At 41.8% G+C, this 26,840-nt stretch overlaps 1 protein-coding gene across 1 annotated transcript in view; it reads left to right on the top strand.

Annotated features, from left to right (window-relative positions):
• LOC138743479 (ran-binding protein 17-like) overlaps positions 1 to 26,840 on the top strand; it is a 726,783-nt gene that overhangs the window by 22,513 nt on the left and 677,430 nt on the right. The window contains exons 2-3 of the mRNA XM_069898924.1: positions 25,605 to 25,751; positions 26,708 to 26,798. Of these exons, the coding sequence (XP_069755025.1) occupies positions 25,605 to 25,751; positions 26,708 to 26,798 (238 nt within the window). The remainder of the gene's footprint in view (positions 1 to 25,604; positions 25,752 to 26,707; positions 26,799 to 26,840) is intronic.

Below are 26,840 nucleotides of genomic sequence, written 5' to 3' on the forward strand. Positions count from 1 at the left end.
CTACCGCCATTATCAAGCACCAGAAGTGCTATTTCTGTGGTCATAGAAAGCACCGGTGTAAGAACTGTCCTTCGGCGCTGATGGACGAAATGCTGGCCCTGGCGGAAGACCACAGACCTTGTTTTCTCTTCCGCCAAATATTCCTGGAGGAATTTTGTTTTACTTGTCTGAGGACATTCGGCTGCACCTTTTGGATGAAGATTTCTCAGACCCGAGAAAAGCAGCAGCCCGTGCGGATGCCCGCTGGCTCATGAGGTGAGAGAACGAGGCAGCCTTCAACCTGGTGGCACGACCAGGAACCAGCTGACTGCCACCCACCCCCAGACCAAGCCAGAGCAGGGCCAGATGTTCTGGTGTTTCTACCACCAATGCTGGGGAGCACAAGCCCATAAGTGCCGCCAACCCTGCGGGTTTCAGGGAAACGACCAGGCCAGTCGCTGTTAATGGCTGTGATGGCTGGCTACACGAACAGCATTCTTCATGTGACAAACAGATCCGCCGGCCTCTGATTCCTGGAGGACACGGGCTGAGCTGAGCGTCCTCCCCCCCCCCCCCCCCCACCACATTAGAGACTCACACCTGATCTTGAGGTCCAACCCTGTGGGCGGCAAACGGCTCCACCATCAGGACCTATGGCACCCGCAGGGCACAGATCCAGATCGTGAAGAAGTTCCACTGGAGGTTTGTCCTAGCCTACGTGGGCACAGTGCTGTTGGGGGCCGACTTCCTGAGGGCTCACGGTCTGCTGGTCGACATGAAGGGCAAGAGGCTGGTCAACGCCCGAACCATCCACTCCACACGACTGGACACAGCAGACGCCTGCAGGTCTGAAATCATTGCCGTAGCTGCCACCAGAGATGAGTTCACAGATGTCCTCCGCAAGTTCCCTGCCATCCTAGAGCCACGGTTCAACGCTGCCATGCCCCAGCATGGGGTTTTCCACCACATCGCCATGCAAGGCCCACCGCTTCATGCTGGGTCCAGACGGCTGCCACCCAAGAAGCTCCAGCAAGCAAAGGAGGAGTTCTCCAGACTCCAAGAACATGGAATCGTCTGGCGCTCGGACAGTGCCTGGGCAACACCGCTCCATATGGTCCTGAAATCGTCTGTAGACCATGCGGGGACTACCATCAGTTGAACAATGCAACCACTCCCGACAGATACCTGATGCCCCACATACAGAACTTCTCCGCCAACCTCCACGTGCACGGGACTTCTCCAAGGTGGACCTCGTGTGGGAATTCCATCAGATCCCGGTGCATCCAGATGACGTGGATAAGACGGCCATTATCACCCCATTCAGCCTCTTTGAGTTCTTGCATATGCCCTTTGGCCTAAAGAATGCAGCCCAAACATTCCAGCGTCTCATGAATGCAGTTGGGAAGGACTTTGTCTTCATTTACTTGGATGATATACTCATTGCCACCCGCAGCCGCGATGAACACAAAGCCCACCTCCACACCCTCTTTGCTCAGCTGGTGGATTTCGGCCTCATTGTCAATGCGACCAAATGCCATTTCGACAAGGAGACCCTCCAGTTCCTGGGGCACACCATTTCAGCGGCTGGGGCCACACCAGCGCCGGAGAAGGTGGCGGCTGTCCAACATTTCCCCAAACCCCCCACCCTCAAAATCTTCCAGGAGTTCGTGGGGATGGTGAACTTTTACCATCGTTTCATCCCTGGAGTTGCTTGCACCATGCGGCCATTGTTTGTGCTGATGGTCACCAAAGAAAAGGCTCTATCATGGCCGGAAGAGGCGGACAGGGCTTTTGTTGCGATGAAGAAGGTCCTAGCCAACACGAAACTACTAGTACACCCATGGGGTGGGGCGGGGGGGGGGTCCTGGAACAGTGGCTCAATGGACATTGGCACCCACTGACCTTTTTCAGCAAGCAGCTGCGCCCGCCAGAACTAAAATATAGCACCTTCAACTGGGAGCTCGTGGTGCTGTACTTGGCCATCCGCCATTTTCGCTACTTTCTAGAGGGCAGGCCATTCACATTCTTCATGGATCACAAGCCCCTCACCCAGGCACTGGCGATGTCCAAGGATCTGTGGTCCGCCAAACAACAGCATCACCTCTCGTACGTGTCAGAGTTCACGACTGACATCCGACACAGGACTGTCAAGTACAATGTGGTGGCGGATGCACTCTCGGACCCAGCCTAGATTATGCCCAACTGGCCCTGGCCCAAAGGAATGATGCGGAGACGCAGGCCTTGAGGATCGCCATCTCAGGCCTCAAACTCTAAGATATCCAGTTGCCCGACAGCTTGGACATACTGCTCTGCGATGTCTCAACAGGCACACCGCATCCAGTAGTCTCACCGCACTGGAGAGCAAGGATTTCAGCCTAGTCCATGACCTCACTCACCCAGCAGTGTAGATGGTCACAGAGTGGTTCGTATGGCATGGGCTTAAGAAGGAGGTGGTGGAGCTTGCCAGGAACTGCACCAGGTGTCAGACCTCCAAGGTCCACAGACACACGCAGGCTCCTGTACAGAACTTCGACTGGGTGGCTCGCAGTTTCCGACACATCCACATCAATAGCGTTGGACCCCTGCCATTGTCAAGGGAGGCTCATTACCTCCTCACGGTGGTTGATCGCGCCACAAGGTGGCCCGAGGCTATCCCAATCAAGGAAGCCTTTGCGGAGATGTGCTCCAGGACCCTGGTCAACCAGTGGATCACCTGATTCGGAGTCCCAGCGCACATCACTAGCAACAGGCGCGCAGTTCATGTCCACCTTGTGGATCCAGATGGTGTAACTCCTGGAGCTGAAGCTCCACCACACCACGGCATACCACCCGGAGTCTAACGGGTTGGTGGAGAAGTTCCAAAGGTACCTGAAGGCACCCCCCGACGATTACCCTGACCCCCCCCGAGACGCCCCCCCCCCCCCCCCCCCCCGAACCCAAGGAGGGACCCCACTCACAACAGCCCTGCCCAGGTATGGCGCACCCCTTTCCCTACCAGGTGAGTTTCAGCTCAGACCCCGACACCGCAGCCCAACGCAAAACGTGCTGGCGTACCTCCACAAGAGACTAGGCTCCCTGGCTCCCCCCCCCCCACCCCCACGCACCGGCCATTCACCAAAGACTCCCACCACTCACCAACCTCAGAAACCACATCACAAACCCTGCACCACCGCACCACTGCACCAACCGTTACTAGGGGACTACAAAGTCTTGGACCGGACCAGCGGAACCTTCACCCTTGGGGGGAGGGAGGAACTTTTTACAGTGGATCGCCTGAAGATGGCTCATCTGGACTTGTCTCAGCTGGTGCAGACAGCCAAGCCTAAGTGATGAGGCCACCCGCCGAAGCGGTGGGACACGTAACCAGTTCTGGGGGGGGGGGGTTGTGTGGCGGCGCACTCACTCAGGGTGAATTGGCCTTGCTTGTAACGGCTTGTGATGGGGCATCCCTGGGAAGATGGTGCCGTCGGGGGTTTCTTCCCCAGTCAAATCTCCCGCATCGTGCGTACCCCAGGCAACTTCTGTGGCGTCATCACGCACAGGGTGACTGAGCCAGGGCTGCCCTTAAAGGGGCATGCGCCAAATTCAATGAAAACAGTCATTAACGACCCTCAACATGGTGGCTGTGTTTCTTTCACAACTCACACTGCCACAGTTCATAAATTTCTTTGACTATCACATTATAAGTAATACTAAAAATGCCAAAGATTGTCTGTATTACCTGGAATAATATACTGAAGGACAGGTGAAGGAATTAGTCAAAAGTTGACAATATATGGTTCCAGACCAAGGTTTTCAAAGGGTAAAAGAATTATTGCATCATCATTATGCCGATGAACATAAAATTGCAAGGGTCCACATAGACAAGATTCTTTCTTGGCCAGCAATAAAAATCTGAGGACGCAAAGCCTTTACAAGCATATGCATTCTTTCTGAGAGGATGTTGTAATGCAATTGGAAGTCATGTACATTTGCAAGAGTTGAATTTGGTTGCTAATTTGTCAATTATTATAAACAAATTACCTTATAAGATGAAAGACTTGTGGAGAACCAAAGTTGCAGCCCTTAAAATGATTTCCAGAAGGGATGCCACTTTTGAGGATGTTGTACAATTCTTGTAATGGCATGTACATGTTTACACCATACCAGTATTTGGAAATAGTAAAGTTGCTTCAATAGTTCCTAAAGATATTTTTTTTCTCTTCTTTCTTTCTTTGGCTTGGCGTCACGGACGAAGATTTATTGAGGGGTAATGTCCACGTCAGCTGCAGGCTCGTTTGTGGCTGACAAGTCCGATGTGGGACAGGCAGACACGGTTGCAGCGGTTGCAAGGGAAAATTGGTTGGTTGGGGTTGGGTGTTGGGTTTTTCCTCCTTTGTCTTTTGTCAGTGAGGTGGGCTCTGTGGTCTTCTTCAAAGGAGGTTGCCGCCTGCTGAACTGTGAGGCGCCAAGATGCACGGTTTGAGGAGATATCAGCCCACTGGCGGTGGTCAATGTGGCAGGCACCAAGAGATTTCTTTAGGCAGTCCTTGTACCTCTTCTTTGGTGCACCTCTGTCTCGGTGGCCAGTGGAGAGCTTGCCATATAACACGATCTTGGGAAGGCGATGGTCCTCCATTCTGGAGACGTGACCTACCCAGCGCAGTTGGATCTTCAGCAGCGTGGATTCGATGCTATCGACCTCTGCCATCTCGAGTACTTCGATATTGGTGATGAAGTCGCTCCAATAAATGTTGAGGATGGAGCAGAGACAACGCTGGTGGAAGTGTTCTAGGAGCCGTAGGTGATACCAGTAGAGGACCCATGATTCAGAGCCGGGAGTATTGGTATGACAACGGCTCTGTATACGCTAATCTTTGTGAGGTTTTTCAGTTGGTTGTTTTTCCAGACTCGGTGTAGTCTTCCAAAGGTGCTATTTGCCTTGGCGAGTCTGTTGTCTACTCGTTGTCGATCCTTGCATCCGATGAAATGGTGCAGCCGAGATAGGTAAATTGGTTGACCGTTTTGAGTTCAGTGTGCCCGATGGAGATGTGGGGGGGCTGGTAGTCATGGTGGGGAGCTGGCTAATAGAGGACCTCAGTCTTCTTCAGGCTGACTTCCAGGCCAAACATTTTGGCAGTTTCCGCAAAACAGGACTGTCACATTTGTGGCCCGAAATGTGAAGTTAATAAAACATCAAACACAAGTTTTATCAGGTAAACTTCTCAGTGTCTTTATTTTCCAGTTTCCTTTGTTCTCCTGCTTGTGCTCTTATCTCTCTCTCTCATACCACGTGACTTCCGGTACATCTCATACATATTCATTATCATGACATCCCTCCTTTAATCAGAAATAAACTTTACCTTCACGTACCAATATCCCTCGGAAACCTACAAACATCGTAACTAATGGTAATACTATAACTAAACTACATAAAATTGACTTCCTACAGCACTCATACATGCACTTTATGATATAAGATTAAATACTGTCCCAAAGTTCTTATTAAAACTATGGCACAAAGTCTTCGTATCGTTTGGACACTTTCCGGTTTCGTTTCGGCCTGCCTGCGATATTGTCGTCGCTTCTCGGTTGTTCACTCTCAGCGTCGGAAATACTGCTCGCCACGGCTTCGGGTGTTTCTGGCGCTCTAGTCACTTCATCAGTAGTGCTGGTAACTGCCTCTGGAACATCATCAGGTCTCTCAGTTTCAGCATCTCATATTGGCCTTTCAACCTCTTCGCTCGATGTATCTCTGGACTGGTACCTTTTTACACCTGATACATTTCTCTTATACAGGACTCCAGTCAGAGACTTGACTGTCGCCATACTGCCACTTCTGGATACGACAGTATAGGGTTGATGGTAATAAGGTGTGTCTAGCTTACCACCAGTTTCATGCCTCACTAGAACATTATCTCCTGGCATGATGTCTGAGTACTTGGCTCCACGTTTCGAACCTGTGTACAGCTTTGCTGCACCTTTCTTTTCAGCATTGTGGTCCCTCATTTCCTGGTCGTCTCGGATTTCCTTTATTTCTGGCATTTTTGTGTGGATTTTTCTCCCAAAAAATGCTTCTGCAGGACTTTTTCCAGTGATTGCATGAGGCGTTGCTTGATAGACAGCCACATAAGATAGCAATGCTTCTCGTCAATTTTGTCCTTCTGCGTGTGCAATCCTCAATCGTTTTTCAATGGACTGATTTTGTCTCTCTACTTCCCCGTTGGCTTGCGGCCATTTCGGAGTTACTTTATGATGGTGGATACCTGTGGTCCTCATGTATTCCGCAAATGTCTCTGAAATGAATTGTGGACCATTGTCAGAGTATAATGTAACAGGTAATCCATATCTTGCGAATATCTCTGCTAACGCTTGTATTGTTTTTTCAGTGGTTGTGGACTTCAACACCACGTACTCATAGTATCTGCTGTAGTAATCTATCACTACCATAATTGATTCACCCGTCGGTAAAGGTCCAAGAAAATCAACAGCTACGTCGATCCATGGTCCTGTCGGGAGTTGCGTACTCCGGATCGGTTCTGGCGGATTACTCCTACTTGTGATTTGACATCCGTGACAAGTTTTAACAAATTTCTCTGAGTCTTTATCACAACCTGGCCACCATACCTTAGTCCTGAGGTTTTGCTTGGTACCAACAATACCTAGGTGTCCTTCATGTGCTAAGGATATGATCTTCGGTCTCAATCTTTGCGGTATCACCAATCTGCAACCTCTTAATACACACTGTCCGATGCAACAAAGTTCGTCTCTAATGGGAATGTAAGCCTTGTGAGTACACTTGTCCCATTGTCCACTCTGTATGCATTCTCTTACTTCCATGAGTTCTGGATCACGTTCGGATCGACTTCCTTTGTATTCACAGCTTTCGGTGTCGACTGAATAGCTACGAAGCGTACAAAGCTCTCTGTTTCTGTTCCCAATTCTGACTTGGATTGTGGACCACCATCCTTCACCAATCTGGACAGCGGATCTGCAATGTTTGTTCTCCCTGCAATGTGGATTACTTTATATTTGTAGGGTTGTAGTCTGAGTACCCATCTCTCTATTCTGGCACATGGTTTGGATCTAGGTGCATAGATCACCTCTAATGGCTTATGATCTGTGATGTGTTCAAATTCAATGCCATATAAATATGCATGGAACCTCTCACAGGCCCATACAAGTCCGAGTGCTTCTTTCTCTGTCTGAGAGTATCTTCTTTCCACATCTGATAACGATCTGCTGGCATAGGCAATGATTCTTGGTCCTCCATCATGCATCTGGACCAACACGGCTCCCAAACCAACCGGGCTGGCATCCGCTATGACTTTGGTTGATGCTGCCTGATTGTAATATCCAAGAGTTTTTGCATCTGTCAGGCTTTGCTTCAGCGCTGTGAACGCTTTCTTCTGCTCAGATCCAAAATGAAATGGTACACCTTTCCTGGTTAGTTTCCTCAGTGGTTCTGCCACTGTAGCGAAATTAGGAATGAACTTTGCACAAAAATTGACCAATCCCAGGAAACTCCTCACCTCTGTTGCATTCTGAGGTGCACGTGCCTCTGCAATAGCTTTCACCTTGGCCTCTGCAGGGTTTAGTCCTTCCTGTGTAAGTATGTGTCCCATGAAGTCCATTTCTGACACACCGAACTGGCACTTGTTTCCATTCACGGTAAGGCCTGCCTCCTGTAGTCTAGATAGTACACGCCTCAACCGTTTGTCATGCTCTTCCTTCGTTGGTGCATGGACTATGATGTCGTCAGAAATGTTGACAACTCCAGGAATGCCTTGAATCACTCGATGGATTTCATACTGGTAGACCTCCGAAGCTGCATTAGTTCCAAATGATAGTCTCTTGTAACGATACAATCCACAGTGAGTCACAAATGTTGTTACATCTCAGGAACCTGGATCCAACTCTAATTGATGATAGCCCCATTTCAGATCAATTTTTGAGAATACCTTGCTGGTAGTTAGTTCTTGAAGCATTTCCTCCACTGTTGGTATAGGGTGTCGTTCTCTAATTATAGCTTCATGGCCATTCTCATGTCAACACATAGTCTTATGTCACCCTTTGGTTTGGGCACAATCACTACGGGACTGACCCATTGTGTCGAATGTTCCACCGGTTCAATAATGTCTTGTTCGGGGGGCGTGGCAAGATGGCATAAGGATCAGACGTGCCTTCCAGTCCTCTCCCGACTCTTTGTTATTGTTTTGTCTAGAAATGCCCGTTAAAACTTTTTAAAAGTTTAAAAATAGTTAGAGGTGATAGGCTAATCCCTGATGGTACAGTTGTTGAAGAAAAGTAAAAAAAAACGGCCACAGATTGTCAAGAAACTACATTTTCCAGGACTTAAAGATTCCAAGCCTACCTGCACACAGGAAGCCAGACTACAGTGCGAGATGGACCCAGGGGAGGAGATCCGAGGTTCGGCAGCGGAGTCCAGTTCTTTGTCGGTAGGACTCTTTGAAGATGGCGCCTGGCAGCCCTTAGAACAAAGGGCTAGCCGGGCGCATGTGCGAGAATCAGCACTAGCTGTAAATATTATGAATGTACTTTTACTCCTACAACCAGCTGAGATGCTGTCTGCTGAAAATCCGACAGGGAGTGGAGATTTAACCTTGGATAAAGCACCAGTGCTGCAAGGTGTACTATTAACAAAGGAGACTTTACTAAAACCCGATTTACAAGAAGTATTTGATAAAATATGGGGTAAGAATATCCCTAGCCACAGACCTCCAGATACTGCTGAGGAGGCTGTGGCAGGGGTTTCTACACGCAGCCAAACTATAAGAAAAACTGCTAAAGTTAAAATGAGGGAAGAAATAGAAGATCCTTCAGTGAAACAGAAACGGCAGGAGCCTATTGTAGTTGAATCTACTCAAATGGATATGTATTTTCAGAATTTTGAAACCAAGATATATCTTACAATGACGCAATTATCCAGAGTTGTAGTTCAAACTAATACTGAGCTTAATGTTTTGACGGAAACTATCACTAAACAGATGGCTGATTATGGAGCTTTCAAGCTTGAAGTGAAAGAAAAATTTGAAGATGTTGATCATGAAATGGATATTTCTTTGGCTTGGCTTCGCGGACGAAGATTTATGGAGGGGGTAAAAGTCCACGTCAGCTGCAGGCTTGTTTGTGGCTGACAAGTCCGATGCGGGACAGGCAGGCACGGTTGCAGCGGCTGCAGGGGAAAATTGGTTGGTTGGGGTTGGGTGTTGGGTTTTTCCTCCTTTGCCTTTTGTCAGTGAAGTGGGCTCTGCGGTCTTCTTCAAAGGAGGTTACTGCCCGCCAAACTGTGAGGCGCCAAGATGCACGGTTTGAGGCGATATCAGCCCACTGGTGGTGGTCAATGTGGCAGGCACCAAGAGATTTCTTTAGGCAGTCCTTGTACCTTTTCTTTGGTGCACCTCTGTCACGGTGGCCAGTGGAGAGCTCGCCATATAACACGATCTTGGGAAGGCGATGGTCCTCCATTCTGGAGACGTGACCCATCCAGCGCAGCTGGATCTTCAGCAGCATGGACTCGATGCTGTCGACCTCTGCCATCTCGAGTACTTCGACGTTAGGGATGAAAGCGCTCCAATGGATGTTGAGGATGGAGCGGAGACAACGCTGGTGGAAGCGTTCTAGGAGCCGTAGGTGATGCCGGTAGAGGACCCATGATTCGGAGCCGAACAGGAGTGTGGGTATGACAACGGCTCTGTATACACTTATCTTTGTGAGGTTTTTCAGTTGGTTGTTTTTCCAGACTCTTTTATGTAGTCTTCCAAAGGCACTATTTGCCTTGGCGAGTCTGTTGTCTATCTCATTGTCGATCCTTGCATCTGATGAAATGGTGCAGCCGAGATAGGTAAACTGGTTGACCGTTTTGAGTTTTGTGTGCCCACAAAACTCAAAACGGAAATGGATATAGTACAGGAACAAATGCAAGAAGTAAATAAAACAATTGAAGATTTACAAATTCAGAATAAGAATCTGATGAAAAAGGTTGATTATTTAGAAAATCAATCTAGACGGAATAATATAAAAATTGTTGGTTTACCAGAAGGTATGGAAGGACCGGATCCAAGAAAATTTTTTACTGAATGGATCCCGCAGGTGTTAGGACGGGATAAGTTCCCGGACGGTTTAATTTTTGAACGTGCCCATAGAGCTTTAAGAAGAAAGTCTTTTTCAGGACAAAATCCAAGATCGGTTTTGGTTCGTTGTTTAAATTATTGCGATAGGGAGACAATTTTGCGCACAGCTATAAGAAATGCAGAACAAAGAAGATCCCCCTTGATGGTCGAAAATAATCGTGTTTTCTTTTATCCGGATTTGAATCAAGAAGTTATGTTTCAATGGCGTGAATTTAATCCTGTGAAAGAAGTGTTATGGAGAAAAGGATATAAAGCAACATTTAGATATCCAGCAGTATTGAAGATTTTTCAAGATGGTTATCAATCCAAATTTTTTGAGAATCCTAAGGAGGCTATGGATTTTGCTCAATCTTTGTCAATTACGCAATTGCAAGAAAGACGTAGTCCACCATGGTCTCCAAAGAGAGTGGAGACAGAAGAAGGGAGTCGATTTTCAAGAAGAAATGGAGATAAGGGAGATAAGAGATAAAATTGTTCAGAAAAATTTGGAGATGGAAGAAGGGAAATGATCCCCAAGAAGAGATGGAGATAAGGGTGGCCGTAGAGATTAAATTGATTAAAAGAAAATTCTGGAGATGGTTTTAGATAATGATTATGTTAATATGATATGGGGGTTGGGAGAGGGGGCTGGATGGGCAGTATTTTCCAGCAGTCATCAGCTACGTGTGAGTTATCTCACACCCATTTTTTTGGGGGAGTTGCCGCATTGTGCGGTTTAGACGGGAGGAGGTATTTTTAACATCCTACCCGGTTTTTCTTTTTTTTTTGTATTATCAGATTAAAGAGTGAAGGGGTTTTTTTTTTGTTTAAATAAAAAAAATTTTTTTTCATTTTTTTTCTCTTTTTTCTTTTTTTTTGATTGTATTAAGAGAGGGTAAAGGGGTAAGAGTTGTTTTTTTTTCTAATTGTTGAAAGATATGTCGAAATTTAAGTTTGCTTCTCTTAATGTTCAAGGTTTGAATAATCCTATAAAGCGTAAGAAAGTACTTGCTTATTTCAAAAAATTTAAAGTAGATGTGGCCTTTTTACAGGAAACTCATTTGACAGATAAAGAACATTTGAAACTTAAGCGGGATTGGGTTGGACAAGTCTTCTATTCTTCATTTAATTCAAAGGCAAAAGGAATTGCGGTTTTGGTACATAAGAATTTACCGTTTCAATTGCAAGATGAGGAGAAAAATGGAGGAAGACTACTTAAGTTGAACTGTATGATTTCTAATGAAGCTTGGACTTTGATTGATGCTTATGCCCCAAATGTTGAAGACTCTGCTTTTATTACAGAAATATCTTTATTATTGGGACAAGCTAATTCCAATGTGATGATTGGGGGGGGATTTAAATGTGGTATTAGAACCGTTATTGGATAAGTATCCAAAGGTAATTAAGAAATCAAAGATGGCGATACATATGGCTAATATGATGAAAGATTTGAATTTAGTTGATATTTGGCGTAGATTTAATCCTACACAGAAAGACTTTTTATTCTTCTCGACATAATTCTTTTTCAAGACATGATTATTTTTTAATTTCGGCACATTTACAGGATAAAGTTATATCTGTGGATTATAAGGCAAGGTTAGTCTCGGATCATTCATTGTTATTATTGGAATATCAAAGTTCTCAAGTTACACAACATACTTTAAGATGGAGATTTAATACTATGTTACTACAAAAGCCAGAATTTATTGTTTATTTGAAAAAACAAATTGAGGATTTCATTGCTAATAATGTTCATTCTGTTTCTGATCAGTTTGTTTTGTGGGATGCAATGAAAGCTTTTTTACGAGGTCAAATTATCAGTTATGCATCTAAATTGAAGAAAGAGAGAGTTAGAGAAACTGAGGATTTGGAGAAGAAAATAACAATCTGTGAAAAAGAATTTCAAAAGAAAGCTACTGAATTTCAAAAGATCCAATTAACTAATTTAAAGTTGAAGTATAATAAGTTACAGTCATATCGATTTGAATGTCTGTTGAATCGTTCAAAAAATAAATTTTATGAATGGGGTGAGAAAGCTCATAAAGTATTAGCTTGGCAATTAAAAAAAGAACAGTTATCTAGGATTATATCAGCTATTAGAAATAAATCGAGTATTACTTTTAGTCAAAAAGAAATTAATGATGAATTTTATAATTTTTATAAAAAACTTTATTTGACTGAATGTAAAGAGATAAAAGAAGATGCAATAGACTCTTTTTTGAAAAATATTAATTTACCACAGTTAACTCAAGAAGATAGACAGGAGTTAGATAAACCTTCTATGGATAATGAAATTGAAATGGCTATAAAAGATATGCCAAATGGAAAAGCGCCCGGTGGAGATGGTTTTTCTATTGAGTTCTATAAGACTTTTTATGTTGATATATCTTCCTTATTTAAGAATGTAATACAACAACTTTATGATACTTTTCATTTACCTGAGTCCTGTTCTAATGCTATAATTACAGTTATACCAAAAAAAGATAAAGACCCTTTACAGGTAGCTTCTTACCGTCCTATATCATTGTTAAATGTAGATTATAAAATAGTGGCTAAAGTTATGGCTAATAGGTTAGCTCAGTATTTACCAAAGATAATACATCATGACCAAACAGGTTTTATTAAAAATAGGTATGCTTCGGATAATATTTTATGATTAATTACTTTAATAAATAGATCTAAATCTCAGAAGAATTATCCAATGGTGGTTTCATTGGATGCAGAAAAGGCATTTGATAGAGTAGAGTGGAAGTTTTTATTTAAAGTACTTGAGAAGTTTTCGTTTGGTCCCTCATTTATTGGTATGATTAGGGCTTTGTATAATGGCCCGAAAGCTAGAGTTGTTACTAATGGTTTGCTTTCAGAATCTTTTAATTTAACAAGATCTATTAGACAAGGATGTCCATTATCACCCGCTTTGTTTGCTTTAGTTATTGAACCTTTAGCACAATTAATACGTCAGAATGAAAGTATCAAAGGTATGAGAGTTTTGAATGAAGATTATAAAATAAATTTATTTGCGGATGACGTTTTGCTGTATTTGGTGGATCCTGATGTTTCTCTGCCAGCACTTCAAGATTCTTTAGAGATTTATGGTCAATTATCTGGTTATAAGGTTAATTGGACTAAAAGTGAAATTTTATCAATTAGTAAAGATGATTATTCAATGTTTAGAAATATTACGAATTTGAAGTGGACGAAACAAATTAAATATTTTGGAATTAATGTTAATACTGATTACCAAAACTTATATTCACTTAATTATCTTCCTTTAATGAAGAAGATTAAGGCAGATTTAGTTAAATGGAAAGATTTACCTTTGGGTTTATTAGGAAGAATTAATACTATAAAAATGAATATTTTTCCTCGTATACAATATTTATTCCAATCAATTCCCTGTTGTTTACAAAAAAGATTTTTTAAGGACTTGTATAAGGTAATTAGGGATTTTTTGTGGAAAGGAAAATTCCCTAGGGTGGCGTTGAAAAAATTGATGTGGGATTTTCAATTTGGAGGGTTACGACTACCTAATTTTCAATTTTATTATGAAGCAGCTCAATTTAGATTTCTTAGCATATTAATGGCCACACAAGAAACGCCTAGTTGGGCATAGATAGAATTGGCAGTTATTTCTGAAAAATTTTCAAATGAATTTTTATTTCGATGGAATAAAAATTTGTTATGAACTTATGATGTACCAATATTGAAACATTTAATGAATTTATGGACAAGTAAATTACATAAAATGGGATTGAAAAATAAGTGGTCGGGAAGATTACCATTATTTAATAATTAACTTGTTCCTTTCACGGTATCTAATACTATTTTGAAACAATGGGAGGAGAAAGGAATACATAATTTATCTGACTGTTTTTTAGAAGGTCATTTTTGTTCTTTTGTAGAATTGCAAAAGAGATTTGATATAAGTGGTCATTCTATATTTGTGTATTATCAGTTAAGATCTTTTGTAAAACAGGTATGTGGTTGCCAAATGAATTTATTGTCTGAAACTGATTTTGAGAAATACGTGCTTTCATTTCCAAAAAAGGGTTATATATCAGGCTTGTATCGTATTTTGTTGGAATGTGAAAGTAAAATAGATTGGGATAAAGATAAAATGAAATGGGAAAAAGATTTAAGCTTAACAATAACTGAAGAAGATTGGTCTGAAATTTGTCGTAACAGTGTTCGAAAATTGATCAATGCTAGATTGGCGATGATCAATTATAGTTTTATACATCAATTATATTTAACACCCGAAAAATAAAAAAAATTTGGTTTTAGTAAGTCAGATCTTTGTTTTCGTTGTGATCAGGTTTCTGGTACTTTTTTACATGCTGTTTGGTTGTGTGATCGGTTACAATAATTTTGGAAAGGTATTCAATCTGTATTTAATAATCTATATAATCTTCATATTTATTAGACCCTGATATATTTTTATTAGGGAATATGCAACCGTTGATTGATTTAGAATTAGATAATTACCAGATTTCTTTTATTTATTTAGCGTTGGCAGTGGCTAAGAAATGTATAGCGATTACTTGGAAGAATAGAAATGTATTGTCTTTAGATAGGTGGTATTCAGAGATGAAGTTTTGTTTGGTTATGGAAAAAATATCATTTTCTATACAAGATAAGATGTCTTTTTATGAGTTAAAGTGGACTCCATTTATTGATTATATACAATTTAAATAAGTTTGAATTAATTATTTTTTTTCATTTTTTTTTCTCAAAAAAAAAACTTTTCATTTATATATATATTTTTTTCTATATATATGTTTTTTTTTTCTTTCCTTTTTTTAGTTTTTTTTTATTAGTTGGCTTTTTTCGTTTTAAGTTTTTTTTTGTTTGTTTTTGGTTTTTTTTATATATAGTTTTATAATAAAAATTTTGTGGACTAATAATTAATATTTAATTAATATTTTTAAAAATATATATTGATTTTCTTTTTAAGATATTTTTTTAAATTTTTTTTCTCTTATTATACTAATTATTAATTCTTCACTCTTTATTGTGGGGGTGGGGAGGGGGGTTTAGGGGTTAAAAATAGTTTCTTTTCTCTTAGTCAGTTTTTAGTTGTCAGGGGGAGATTTTGAGATTGGTATTGTATTAATTATGTTACTTTGTATTTGTATTACTTCATTTTATATTTTTTTTGTATGTGAATTACTGACTTTTTTAATATGTTAAAATTAATAAATAAAGTTTCAAAAAAAAATGTCTTGTTCGATCAATTCTTTAATTTTGGCTTCGGCTTTCCCACGAAGTCCAAATGGAGTTCGGCGCATTGGTTGTGCCTTGGGTTTGACCGTTTCGTCTACCGCTAGCTTCAATTGTCGACCTTTCAGCTTTCCTACTCCTTGGAAGACTGCAGGGAATTCTTGCTTCATATCCTCGTATGACTGAATTGAATTAACACAAGCTCCAATATGAAGTATTGCCAGGTCTTGCGCTGTGCTTCTACTCAGCAATGGTTCTCCCCTCTCTTCTATGACCATAAACTCTGCTTCGGTGTACTTATCTCCAGCTTCAACAGTTGCAGTAAAACATCCAATGGTCTGCAATGGCTTGGTTGCTGTGTATGGATACAGTTTCTTGGAACACTTCTTTGAGGTACAGATGATCTTTTTCCTTTTCAACTTCTCCCATAAATGTCGATCAATCACATTACTGTCACTGCCTGAGTCTACAATGACCTGCTCTGTCACTCCACCAATGATCACTGGGACCTGCTCATGATGTACATCATTCAACGTAAATTGGTAACAACTCTGTTCCTCCTGGGTATCATCATCGTCACCGTCTATCTGGCGAATGATGTCTTTCTTTCCAGGATACTTTCCTTTCCCCCATGCTTTGCCTTTGGAAGTTGTACTCTTCCTCTTCTGGTCTGCATTGGACTTGCTTTTGCACTTCTTTGCAAAGTGGTCCTTACCTCCACACTTTCTGCAAACTTTGCCTTTGGCTGGGCAATATGGGTCTTTTCCAAAGTGACCTCGGTTTCCACATCGATAACACTCCACGTCCTGTGTCGACGTATATCTTGGCTGGTTATGGCGATGTGAGAGCCTCTTAATTTGCTGGCTTGAGTTGTCTTTCAGGGTCATGGTATGAAATTGCCCTTCAACAGCCTCTAATGCAGCAGCAATGGCTAAAGCATCGGTGAGTTCCAACTCACTCCCTCTTTCCAGTAGACGTCTTCTGAGTTTATCTGATCTACAGTGCTGTATGACTTGATCCAGTAATTGGTTGTCCAAATCAGCTGTCATGTAATTGCATCCAACAGCTAGCTGGCGTAGTCTCGTCACGTACTGAGCAATTGTCTGGCCATCTTCTTGTCTCGTTCTCCGAAACAAATGGCGTTGAAATGTAGCATTCGGTGTTACTACATAGTGTGCATTTAATGCATCTACCACTTTCCGGTACTCATCCTTTCTTCCAGTATTCAAAAGTGTCTTAAATGTTTCCCGAACTGCGGGTCCCGCAGTGAAAAGAAGTAACGCCCTTCTCTGCGCTTTTTGTTCAACCGTACCGGTATCTAGAAATAAGCCACGACTGTCGGCATAGGATTCAAATTCTTTCAGCCATGCCTTCCACTTCACACTAACAGTGCTTGCATCACCTGTTGGGTCAAAATGAGCAATTCCACTATGTGTTAGAAAGTCACCGTCTGCACCAGCCATGAGGAAATATTCCAGCCCCAAAAGTACTGAGTCAAAGAGAAAATTCTTATCAGCTTGAAGTTCTCTGTAATCCTCTGTAATCTTCTTTAGTCTTTAATTTTCTTCAAGCTTCTTTCATCCTCGTCGCCAATGTCACATTTGTGGCCCGAAATGTGAAGTTAATAAAACATCGAACACAAGTTTTATCAGGTAAACTTCTCAGTGTCTTTATTTTCCAGTTTCCTTTGTTCTCCTGCTTGTGCTCTTATCTCTCTCTCATACCACGTGACTTCCGGTACATCTCATACATATTCATTATCATGACAAGGACGTCAAGCGCTGAAGAGCTGGCTCTGAATGGGCAACTAAAGCGGCATCGTCTGCAAAGAGTAGTTCAAGGACAAGTTGCTCTTGTGTCTTGGCGTGAGATGTAAAGAAGTCTAAATTATCGGTTCAACAGAAACCAAAGGGAAGTACATTTGTTACTGCTGTGTCAGATACAAGCACAAGAAAAAACAAAACAAGGAAAGAGTGGAAAACGATGATCAAACTGTTCAGGAAAGCTGTTTGTATTGCAAAGAACAAAATGTTTTCGAAAAATGTTCACAATTGGAGAAAAAGTTGTATGACAAGAAATTAACCTTTTTAAAGAAGAATGGAATATATTTTGGTTGCTTGTGCAAAGGTGTCCTGGATAAACTTGTATCTCTCACTTTGTTCGTTTTAGATTGGTCACAGTGTTTGAGCTACTGAAAGAAAATAGACACACACACTGAGAGCAGTTCAGTTTATACAAATGTTTATTAGAAATTCAAAAGCTGATTTCAAACTACAATATGCTAGCCTTTCCCAACTATACTTATCAACGCGTGGACTGGTCCCAACTGCTGAAGTGAGGCAACGACTGCACACTTGTAGTAGGTTGTCGGGGCACCGGCAGCAGCTTCTCTACCTCTCTCGACTGGGACGTTAGCTGGACTCTAGAAGTTCTTCTTGCTGAGAGATGTTGCCACCTCTCGGAGAGTCTCAAATTCAGCAGTGGGACCATGGCTTATATTTCCCAAAAGTTGTTTACTCATAGCTTAGCTCCTTGAATAAATGATTTAATTATCTTCAAGGTCTCTTGCATAAGCTGGTTTAAATCCTCCATTACAAAAGGACAGACCAGAAAAACTTGTAACAAGTGATTCAGTTGTGATGTAAGCAGTTTAAAACATCCCAAGTTACTGCATACTCAACAAAGTTGAGAAGGAAGTCAAACAATCTGAATCCAAGACTAAAGACACAATCAGAAAGTACACTTCAATTTCAGTTCAGACAACAGTCTTACTTGGAACGGTGACAAGGCTCTCTCAATAGTTCCTGTGCAGGTTAAAGCTAAAAAAGGAAACTTCATACTGAAGACCTATGCATTTATTGATCCTGGAAGTACTACATTATTTTGTACTGTTGAATTAATGAATAAACTTAAACATCATAGTAAAAGATCACAGATCTTGAAGATAATAAATGATGAAAGGAACATTGAAACTAATATAGTTTTAGGTCTACAGATTGTTGGATTAAATAGCAATTTTGCCATCTTCCCAGTGTATATACTCTGAAGAAGATGCCTGTGAAAAAGGAGAATATTCCCTATCAGGATGATATCAAACAGTGGGATCATCTATAAGATGTTTGCTTACCCAAAATTGATGCTAAGATCGAGATGTTAATTGGATTAGATGTACCAAAAGTTCTCAAACCTCTAGAAGTAATAAGGAGTCAAAATGATGGACGTTATTCTGTGAGAATGTTGCTTGGATGGACAATTAATGGACCATTAGAGGAAAAATGAATCATGATCAAGAGTTGTTGAATGCAAATGTCAATAGAATTTCAGTTGTGAAACTTAATGATCTGAGGGAACAACAGTTTAAAATTGATTTCCCTGAATGTGGCAAAGATATTCAAGAACCTTCAAAGGAAGACGAGCAGTTTCTGTATTTAGTTCCAAATTCTGTTAAACGTGTTGATGGTCATTACTGTACAGCATTACCTCTGAAGAAAAGAGAAATTTGTATGCTAGACAATAAAATAATTGCAGAGCAGCATATGCTGAATTTGAAGAGAAAATTCAAGAGACGTTCTTCCTTTCATTTGGAATATACCAATGTCATGTCGGATATGATAACCAAGGGTTATGTAGAAAAGGCATCGGGAGATATCTTGGAACATAAAGATGGTAGAAAATGGTATTTACTTCATCATGGAGTTGTACATTCATAAAAGGAGAAACTTTGTGTAGTATTTGATTGTGGAGCATCTTTTCAACCAGTACTTTAATAGATGTTTTGATAAGATTTTGTTAAAGAGCCTATTGTAATTGCTGCAGATATTGAAGTGATGTTTCATTAAGTGAAAGTACCATCAGAAGATTATAATTTTCTTCGATTGTTATGGTTGCCTAATGGCTAATACATTTAAGATATGATTAAATACACAATGACAGTTCACTTATTTGGAGCAACTTTATCACCATGTTGTGCAAATTTTGCTTTCAGGAAATGTGCAGAAGATAATAAAGAGCAATTTAGTTCTCAAGCTAGAAACATCATCAAAAATAATTTCTATGTTGATGATTGTCTTACTTTAGTGGTTTCAGAAAAAGAAGCAATAGTTCTTTATCATGAGTTAAGAGATCTTTAATAAAGGTTTCTTCCTTACAAAATGAATTAGCAACAGCTGAGATGACTTGGCTGTTATTCTTAAGAAAAAAAAGAGCAAAGGAGATGATATGACTTGGATTCTGACGTTCTAGCTATCGAAAGAATTCTGGGAGTGTAAAGGTGTGTTCAATCTGATGTTTTCAATTCAAAATTGCTTTGAAAGAATGGCCTTTGACAAGAAGAGATTCTTTTGATCATAAACCCAATATATGATCCTTTGGGAATATTGGTGCCAGTAGGATTAATAGCCAAGAAAATTCTGCAAGAATTGTGCACAAGAAAAATTGGATGGGAAGAAGCTATTCCAGATTCCATCGTATGAGATTGGATGAATTGGATTGAGTCTTAAAATGTTAGAAAGTTTTGAAGTCAACAGATGTTTTAAACCTACAGACTTTGGAATAGCCACATTTGCTCAGTTATACCATTTTGCTGATGCAAGCGAAGGTGGTTATGGTACCGTAGGTTATTTAGTACTGCTAAATCACCAAGAGCGAATACATTGTGGATTTGTAATGGGAAAAGCCAGAGTGGCTCCATTAAAGCCAGTCGCCATACCTTGAATGGAATTGACTGCTGCTACCATGGTGAACAATATGGACACTATATTAAGAAAAGAATTACAGATGGAGTTAGCAGATTCTATGTTTTGGACTGAGTGCTTAAATACATCAATAATGAAAATTTCTATTTTGGTTCAAATGACATCGAGGCACTTACACAGAGTCATCTCTTATTTCTTAAATCCAAATCTGGTCAATTTCAGAATGAAGATAATTATGCAAGATGCAGATTTATTTTGAAAAAGATGGGTTAAAGCATATATTTCATTATTACAAGAAAGACAAAAATGGTCTAAAGCTACACACAATTTTGTATGTGGAGACATTAATTATTATGGATAATTCTGCACCAAGAAATTGTTGGTCGCTGGGGAGAATCGTGGATACAATTCCGGACAAGAAAGGTTTCATTCGGCAAGTGCAGATTAAAACCAAGACTGGTTACTTAAATTGACCTATTACTAAAATCTACCTTTGACAAGAAGCAGAAAGTTTTGATTTCTAATTTTATACTTACCATATTTACTTTTGTATTTGTAATAGTAATTATTTTGTATAAGTCATTAATGTCTATAATAATAATTAGGGGCCGGAATATAAGAGCTAAAACCTTGTGTTTTTGATTTGTAGTTAATTTTATGACTATATATTTCAGGAAAATTGTTATTTGTGGTGTTACCAGAGTTACTATGACATCATATGTTGTAATATCCGGGCTTACGGGGAGCTTGCTTTCATTCTTCAAAGAACCATGGAGGAGGTGTCAGCATTGAAATACTTTTCTTTGAATTTGTCTTAATCATATTTTATCTTATTTCATTTTAATCACCTTAATTTTGGTTTAACTGTTTAAAGAAGAATATCGTTATCATTCAGTATGCTTTATTTACTCAAGTTATGAAAATCTCAATGTGAAATTATGCAAAATGATTATATCAAGAATTAAAGCTACTTACAGTTGAAAATATGAAGTTTTGTTTATTTGAGTGATAAGATAGTAATTCGGAATATCGTCGCTTGCGGTGGCTCCACCATAGATATCACTTCCAATGGCCAGGCACAGATTGATGAGGTCTTGGGGATGACAAGCTGGGGCGGCACTACTTCAATGTTCACTTCTGGCGACACGTGTGATGTGGGGACGGTCATCTTGGCAAGCACCCCCAAACCAACACAGCAGCAACTGTCACGCTTGCCTCCATCATCCTCGATCAAGACCGTCTGCACTAATGGGCCAACACCATGATGAACATCGAGGTAAATGGCCACCCTATGAACCATTTACTTAACACTAGAAGCACCAAGAGCTTCATCTACCCGGGTACTGTACACCAATACTCCCTCATAATGTTCCTGACACAACGTAAAGTCTCCCTAGCCTCCCAATATCACTTGGCTGAGGTCAGCAGCTGCTGCACTGTGACACTAATGGTACAGGGCCCCGAGTATCAGAATTTTAAACTCCAGATTATGCCATACCTCTGCATGCTAGTCATGCTGTGACTGGATTTCCTGTGCCAGCTGCAGAGCATCCACATGCAGTTCAATGGCCCTCACCTGCCCCTCATGGTCTGCAACACTAACCAGCCACTGCCCCGCCTCGCCCATCCCCACCCCGCCACGCCCATCCCCCCCCCCCCCCCTCCCCCGCCGAACATGACATGCAGCCTCTCTACTCTCTGGGTCTTACCACTGCCTTGTCTGAGAATCTCACCCCCGACTGCAAGCCGGTATCCACCAAGAACATACGGTGCAGCCCCAGGGACAGAGCCTTCATTAGAGTGGAGGTCAAACGACTCTTAGCAGAAGGAGTCAAAGAACCCAGCACCAGCCCATGTAGATTCCAAGTAGTAGTGGTAAAAGGTGAAGAGAAATGATGCTTGGTCATGGACTACAGTCAGACTATAAACATTCTCACCCTACTAGATGCCTACCCGCTTCCCTGCATCACCTACATGGTCAACGAGGTCGCTCAGATCCGGGTTTGCTTGACCATCAACATTATCACCAACTACCTTACACTCCCTTTGAGGTGGACGGCCGTCTCTACCACGTCCTCCATGTCCCATTCAGAGTCATTAATGGGGTCTCAGTTCTCCAGAGGGAGATGGACTGCATAGTTAATGACTATGGACTTAAGGCCACATTTCCCGACCTGGACAATGTGACCATCTACAGCCATGACCAGCAGGACCGTGACACTAACCTCCACAAGTTTCTACAGGTGGCCAAAAGCCTCATTCTGATGTATAATCAAAAGAATTGCGTCTTTAGTACTTCAAGGCTGGCTATCCTTGGAGAATGGTATCCATATAATAACCATATAACCACTTACAGCACAGAACAGGCCAGTTTGGCCCTACTAGTCCATGCTGTAACAAATCCCCACCCTCCTAGTCCCACTGACCAGCACCCGGTCCATACCCCTCCAATCCTCTCCTATCGATGTAACTATCCAGTCTTTCCTTAAATGTAACCAATGATCCCGCCTCGACCATGTCTGTCGGAAACTCATTCCACATCCCCACCACCCTTTGCGAAAAGAAATTTCCCCTCATGTTCCCCTTATAATTTTCCCCCTTCAATCTTAAACCATGCCCTCTAGTTTGAATCTCCCCCACTCTTAATTGAAAAAGCCTATCCACGTTTACTCTGTCCCTTTTAAAATCTTAAACACCTCTATCAAGTCCCCTCTCAATCTTCTACGCTCCAGAGAAAAAAGCTCCAGTCTGCACAACCTTTCCCTGTAACTCAAACCTTGAAATCCTGTCAACATTCTCGTGAACCTTCTCTGCACTCTCTCTATTTTGTTTATATCTTTCCTATAATTTGGTGACCAAAACTGTACACAGTACTCCAAATTTGGCCTCACCAATGCCTTGTACAATTTCATCATAACCTCCCTACTCTTGAATTCAATACTCTGATTTATGAAGGACAACATTCCAAATGCCTTCTTCACCACACCATCTACCTGAGTATCAGCCTTGAGGGTACTATTTACCACAACTCCTAAATCCCTTTGTTGCTCTGACATTGGGCCAGACCCGGACATCCTACACCACCTGTTGGAAACTCGTATTACCCAGACTCAAGGCCCTGAAAAGGTGCTTGGGCTTCTCCTACTATGCCCAATGGGTCCCCAATTATGCAGATAAAACCCACCCCCTGATAAAATTGGCCACTTACCCCTGTCAGCAGAAACCCAAACAGCGTTCACACATATCAAAGGTGACATTGGCAAGGCAACGATGCATGCTGTATCCATCCCATTCCAAGTGGAGAGCGATGCATCTGACTTGGCCCTAGCCACCATGGCATTCTTTTCCAGAATCCTCCAGGGCCCTGAGCTCTGGCACTCAGCTGATGAGGTGTCCCAAGCCATAGTGGAAGCTTTATGCTGTTGGAGGCACTACCTGGCCAGAAAACTGTTCACTCTCCTGACTGACCAACGTACAGTTGCTTTTATGTTTAACAATAAACTGGGGAAAAATTAAGAATGACAAGATCCTGAGTGGAGAATTGAACTGTCCACATACAACTACAAGATCTTCTACTGGCCCAGGAAGCTCAATGAGCCTTCGGATGCCCAGTCCCAGGGGACATGTGCCAACACGCAGCTGGATTTGCGACCAAGTCCTCCACAACAACCTCTGCCACCCCAGAGTCACCAGGCTCCACCACTTTGCTGGAGCTCGCAACTTCTCCTACTCGGTTGAAGACATTAGGGAGTGAACAAGCAGTCTGTGCCAAGAGCAAACCCCAGTTCTATTATTGGCTGGACAAAACCCACCTTATGAAAGCCACTCACCTCTTCAAGTGGCTGAGCATAGACTTTAAGGGACACCTCCCATCCACCAACGGTAATGTGTACTTCTTGAACATGGTGGACGAATACTCCTGCTTTCCCTTTACCATCCCGTACTTGGATATGACCACAGCCACCATCATAAAGGTGCTACATGAAATCTTCACTCTGTTCAGATACCCCTGATATATCCATAGCGACTGGGGGGGAGAGGGGTCCTCTTTTATGAGCATGGAGCTGCACCAGTACCTGTTGGCCAAGGGCATACCCCTGAGCAGGTCCACGGCCTATGACCTCCGGGCGAACGGACAGATCGAGAGGGAAAATGCCACCATTTGGAGGGCGGTTCTCTTAGCCCTTAGATCAAAGGGACAACCCACCTCCTGGTGGCAAGTTGCCCTCCCCGATGTGCTGCATGCCACTGGGTCTCTTCTCTTTATGGCCACAAACACAACACCACATGAAAGGCTCTTTTTCTTCCCCAGGGAACTGCACTAATGTCTTTGCTGATGAATCCTCGGTTGGTGATGCTCCAAAGGTGTATCAGACACCACAAAACTGACCCTCTGATCAAGAAGGTCCACCTCCTCCATTCCAATCCCCAATATGCCTACATGGAGTATTCGATCGATAGGACATTGTCTCCATACAGGACCTTGCTTGCAAGAGACCCCTTGACTGACTGGCCAAACTCCTCCCCTGGTCACCCTGACCAACTAGCCCCACCTGATTTCGTGCTCCAAGCTCCAACCGACTCAAACAGCACTACCAACTACCCTCTGCCACCTGAGGCAGTTCCTGTTGCGCAAGAATCCGCCAGGGAAATGACAGCTATGCCACAGCAGACCCTGCGTTGATCCCAGCGACAGACGAGACCACTGGACCGGCTGAACCTATAAGGGACTTTGGAACTGCAATGAACACTAAAACAACACCACCCTGCCGGACTTTGTTTTATAAAGAAAGGGTGGATGTGGTGCAACCACTATGTGTATAAATGTGTGTGATTATGTATATGTGTATATATGTATGTATGTGTGTGTGTGTGTGTGTGTGTGTGTGTGTGTGTGTGTGTGTGTGTATGTGTATATATATTTCTATGTGTGTGTTGTAAGGGATTGCCTGAACCTGGGACTCCTCCCTCCTGGATATCCCCATAAAGCTGTTGCTCCCAAACCCCTCCCTCAGTACCTGCCTTGAAACCAGGCCAGCAACATGCAAGCTGTGCTGACAACTTAAGGAAATTGAAGCCTATTAATCATGATTCTCTGTGGTTGATTGGTAGTACAGCATGATAATGAATTTATTGTCTTACACGAGAGTATAATGTATATGTGCACCAAAATTCTGACTTGTTGCAGCCAAACAGGTACTTGTAATATTAACTGCAATGATGCATGTTAATGACCTCTAAACGGAAAGAGATAAATATAAAAAATAAATATATTCATTTATATTTGCTGCAAGAAGAAAAGTGGTGTTTCAATAATGCAGAAAGGTATTTTTGTGATCCCAGACTAATTTATGGTTGAGGTGGTAAACAGAGGATCAAAACCATGAAAACCATTGGAAAAAATCTGTCTTGAACCTTGAGGCTTTGGACCAGGTTTCTGTTCTTTCTTCCTGAAGATAGCAGTGCAAAAAGGTTGTGACAAGGTTGATGGGGATCATTTATGATGATAGCTGTCATCTTGAGAATATCCAAGCATTGAGTACACAGATTTAGAAATGTCTGTTAGTCTTGCATTTTTAACTCTGTTTCCGCATTGTAGGATCTGGCACAGTTCGAGATATTATGTCAGCAGCTTTATGAGGCCATTGATCCAGCTCAGCGACTACAAGCAGAAAAGGCCTTAATTGAGCTTACTGAGAGCTCAGAATGTCTAAGCAAATGCCAACTCCTGCTAGAACAAGGAACAGTAAGTCTATTTTCATTTTTGTGTTTTCGTCACAGGCCCACCCTCCTGCCCTGATGTACATGCAGCAGATGCTCATCACATAGAGTACATGTACAAATTATGTGTGTATATAATCAAAAACTCTCAATTTCTGTTCCTACTTTTATTTGCAGCATTTTTGATGTTGCCTTAGTTTTTCCGTCTCCATTGGAACAGCCTGAATTGCTGAGCATGCCCTAGAGGCTTGCATTTTGCATCAACTTTCCTTTCTTTGTATTCTCACTTTGTAACCAATAATAACCTGACGATTTCTAGGACTCATCCCCTGACCTTGCCTTGACTCGAATATTTCCTTTTTCTCATCTGTCGTTTCTCTGAAATTTGAAACTTTTTTTCTTCTTTGTTTTGATGAAGAGATTTTGGCCTAAAGCTTTAACTCAGTTTCTCATTCCACAAATGCTGCCTGTTCTATTGAATGTTTCCAAAATTTTCTGTTTTTATTGGAGTGGGGAAAATTTACTTGAAGTTTGAATGAAAAATTTCTGCATGTGGTGTACCATCTGTTTCACATTCTGTTTGACATACTGCCTATTTCTTATATTTCATCCAAGTATAATATTTAGTGTAATAGTGAATTGGTGTATCAGATTTGATTGCCAAATTTAATCAGCTGACTGAAAACAAGCAGCATTAAGGTAAGTGAATTGGCCTTCACCTCACAATAAATGATGGGAAGCCATTTTTTTTCCTGCTGTCTGGTGTCTCTTCAGGTGAGTTGGAGTTGGCCAAGATACTGATTGAAGAAATAAATCAAGTTAGAAAAATGTACTTGTCAGCCAGGAAGCATCTGGTTTGTAGTGAAGCTTAAATTTTGTAGTTTTGATTTATATTGTGTTTATATTCTCCTGATGTCAAAGCAATCTGAATTCTGGTGGAAAAATATCTAACTTAAAATGTAATAATATTTTTTATTATAGACCTCTTATGCACAGCTGCTGGCAGCCACATGCCTCACAAAACTTGTATCTCGGGTAAATCCATTGCCACTGCAACAAAGAATTGATATCAGTGAGTAGGTTTCTCTGATGTTTCATTCAAATTGTGTCCTCT

The sequence above is a fragment of the Narcine bancroftii genome, chromosome 9, assembly GCF_036971445.1.
Source record: "Narcine bancroftii isolate sNarBan1 chromosome 9, sNarBan1.hap1, whole genome shotgun sequence".
Classification (NCBI taxonomy): Eukaryota; Metazoa; Chordata; class Chondrichthyes; order Torpediniformes; family Narcinidae; genus Narcine; species Narcine bancroftii.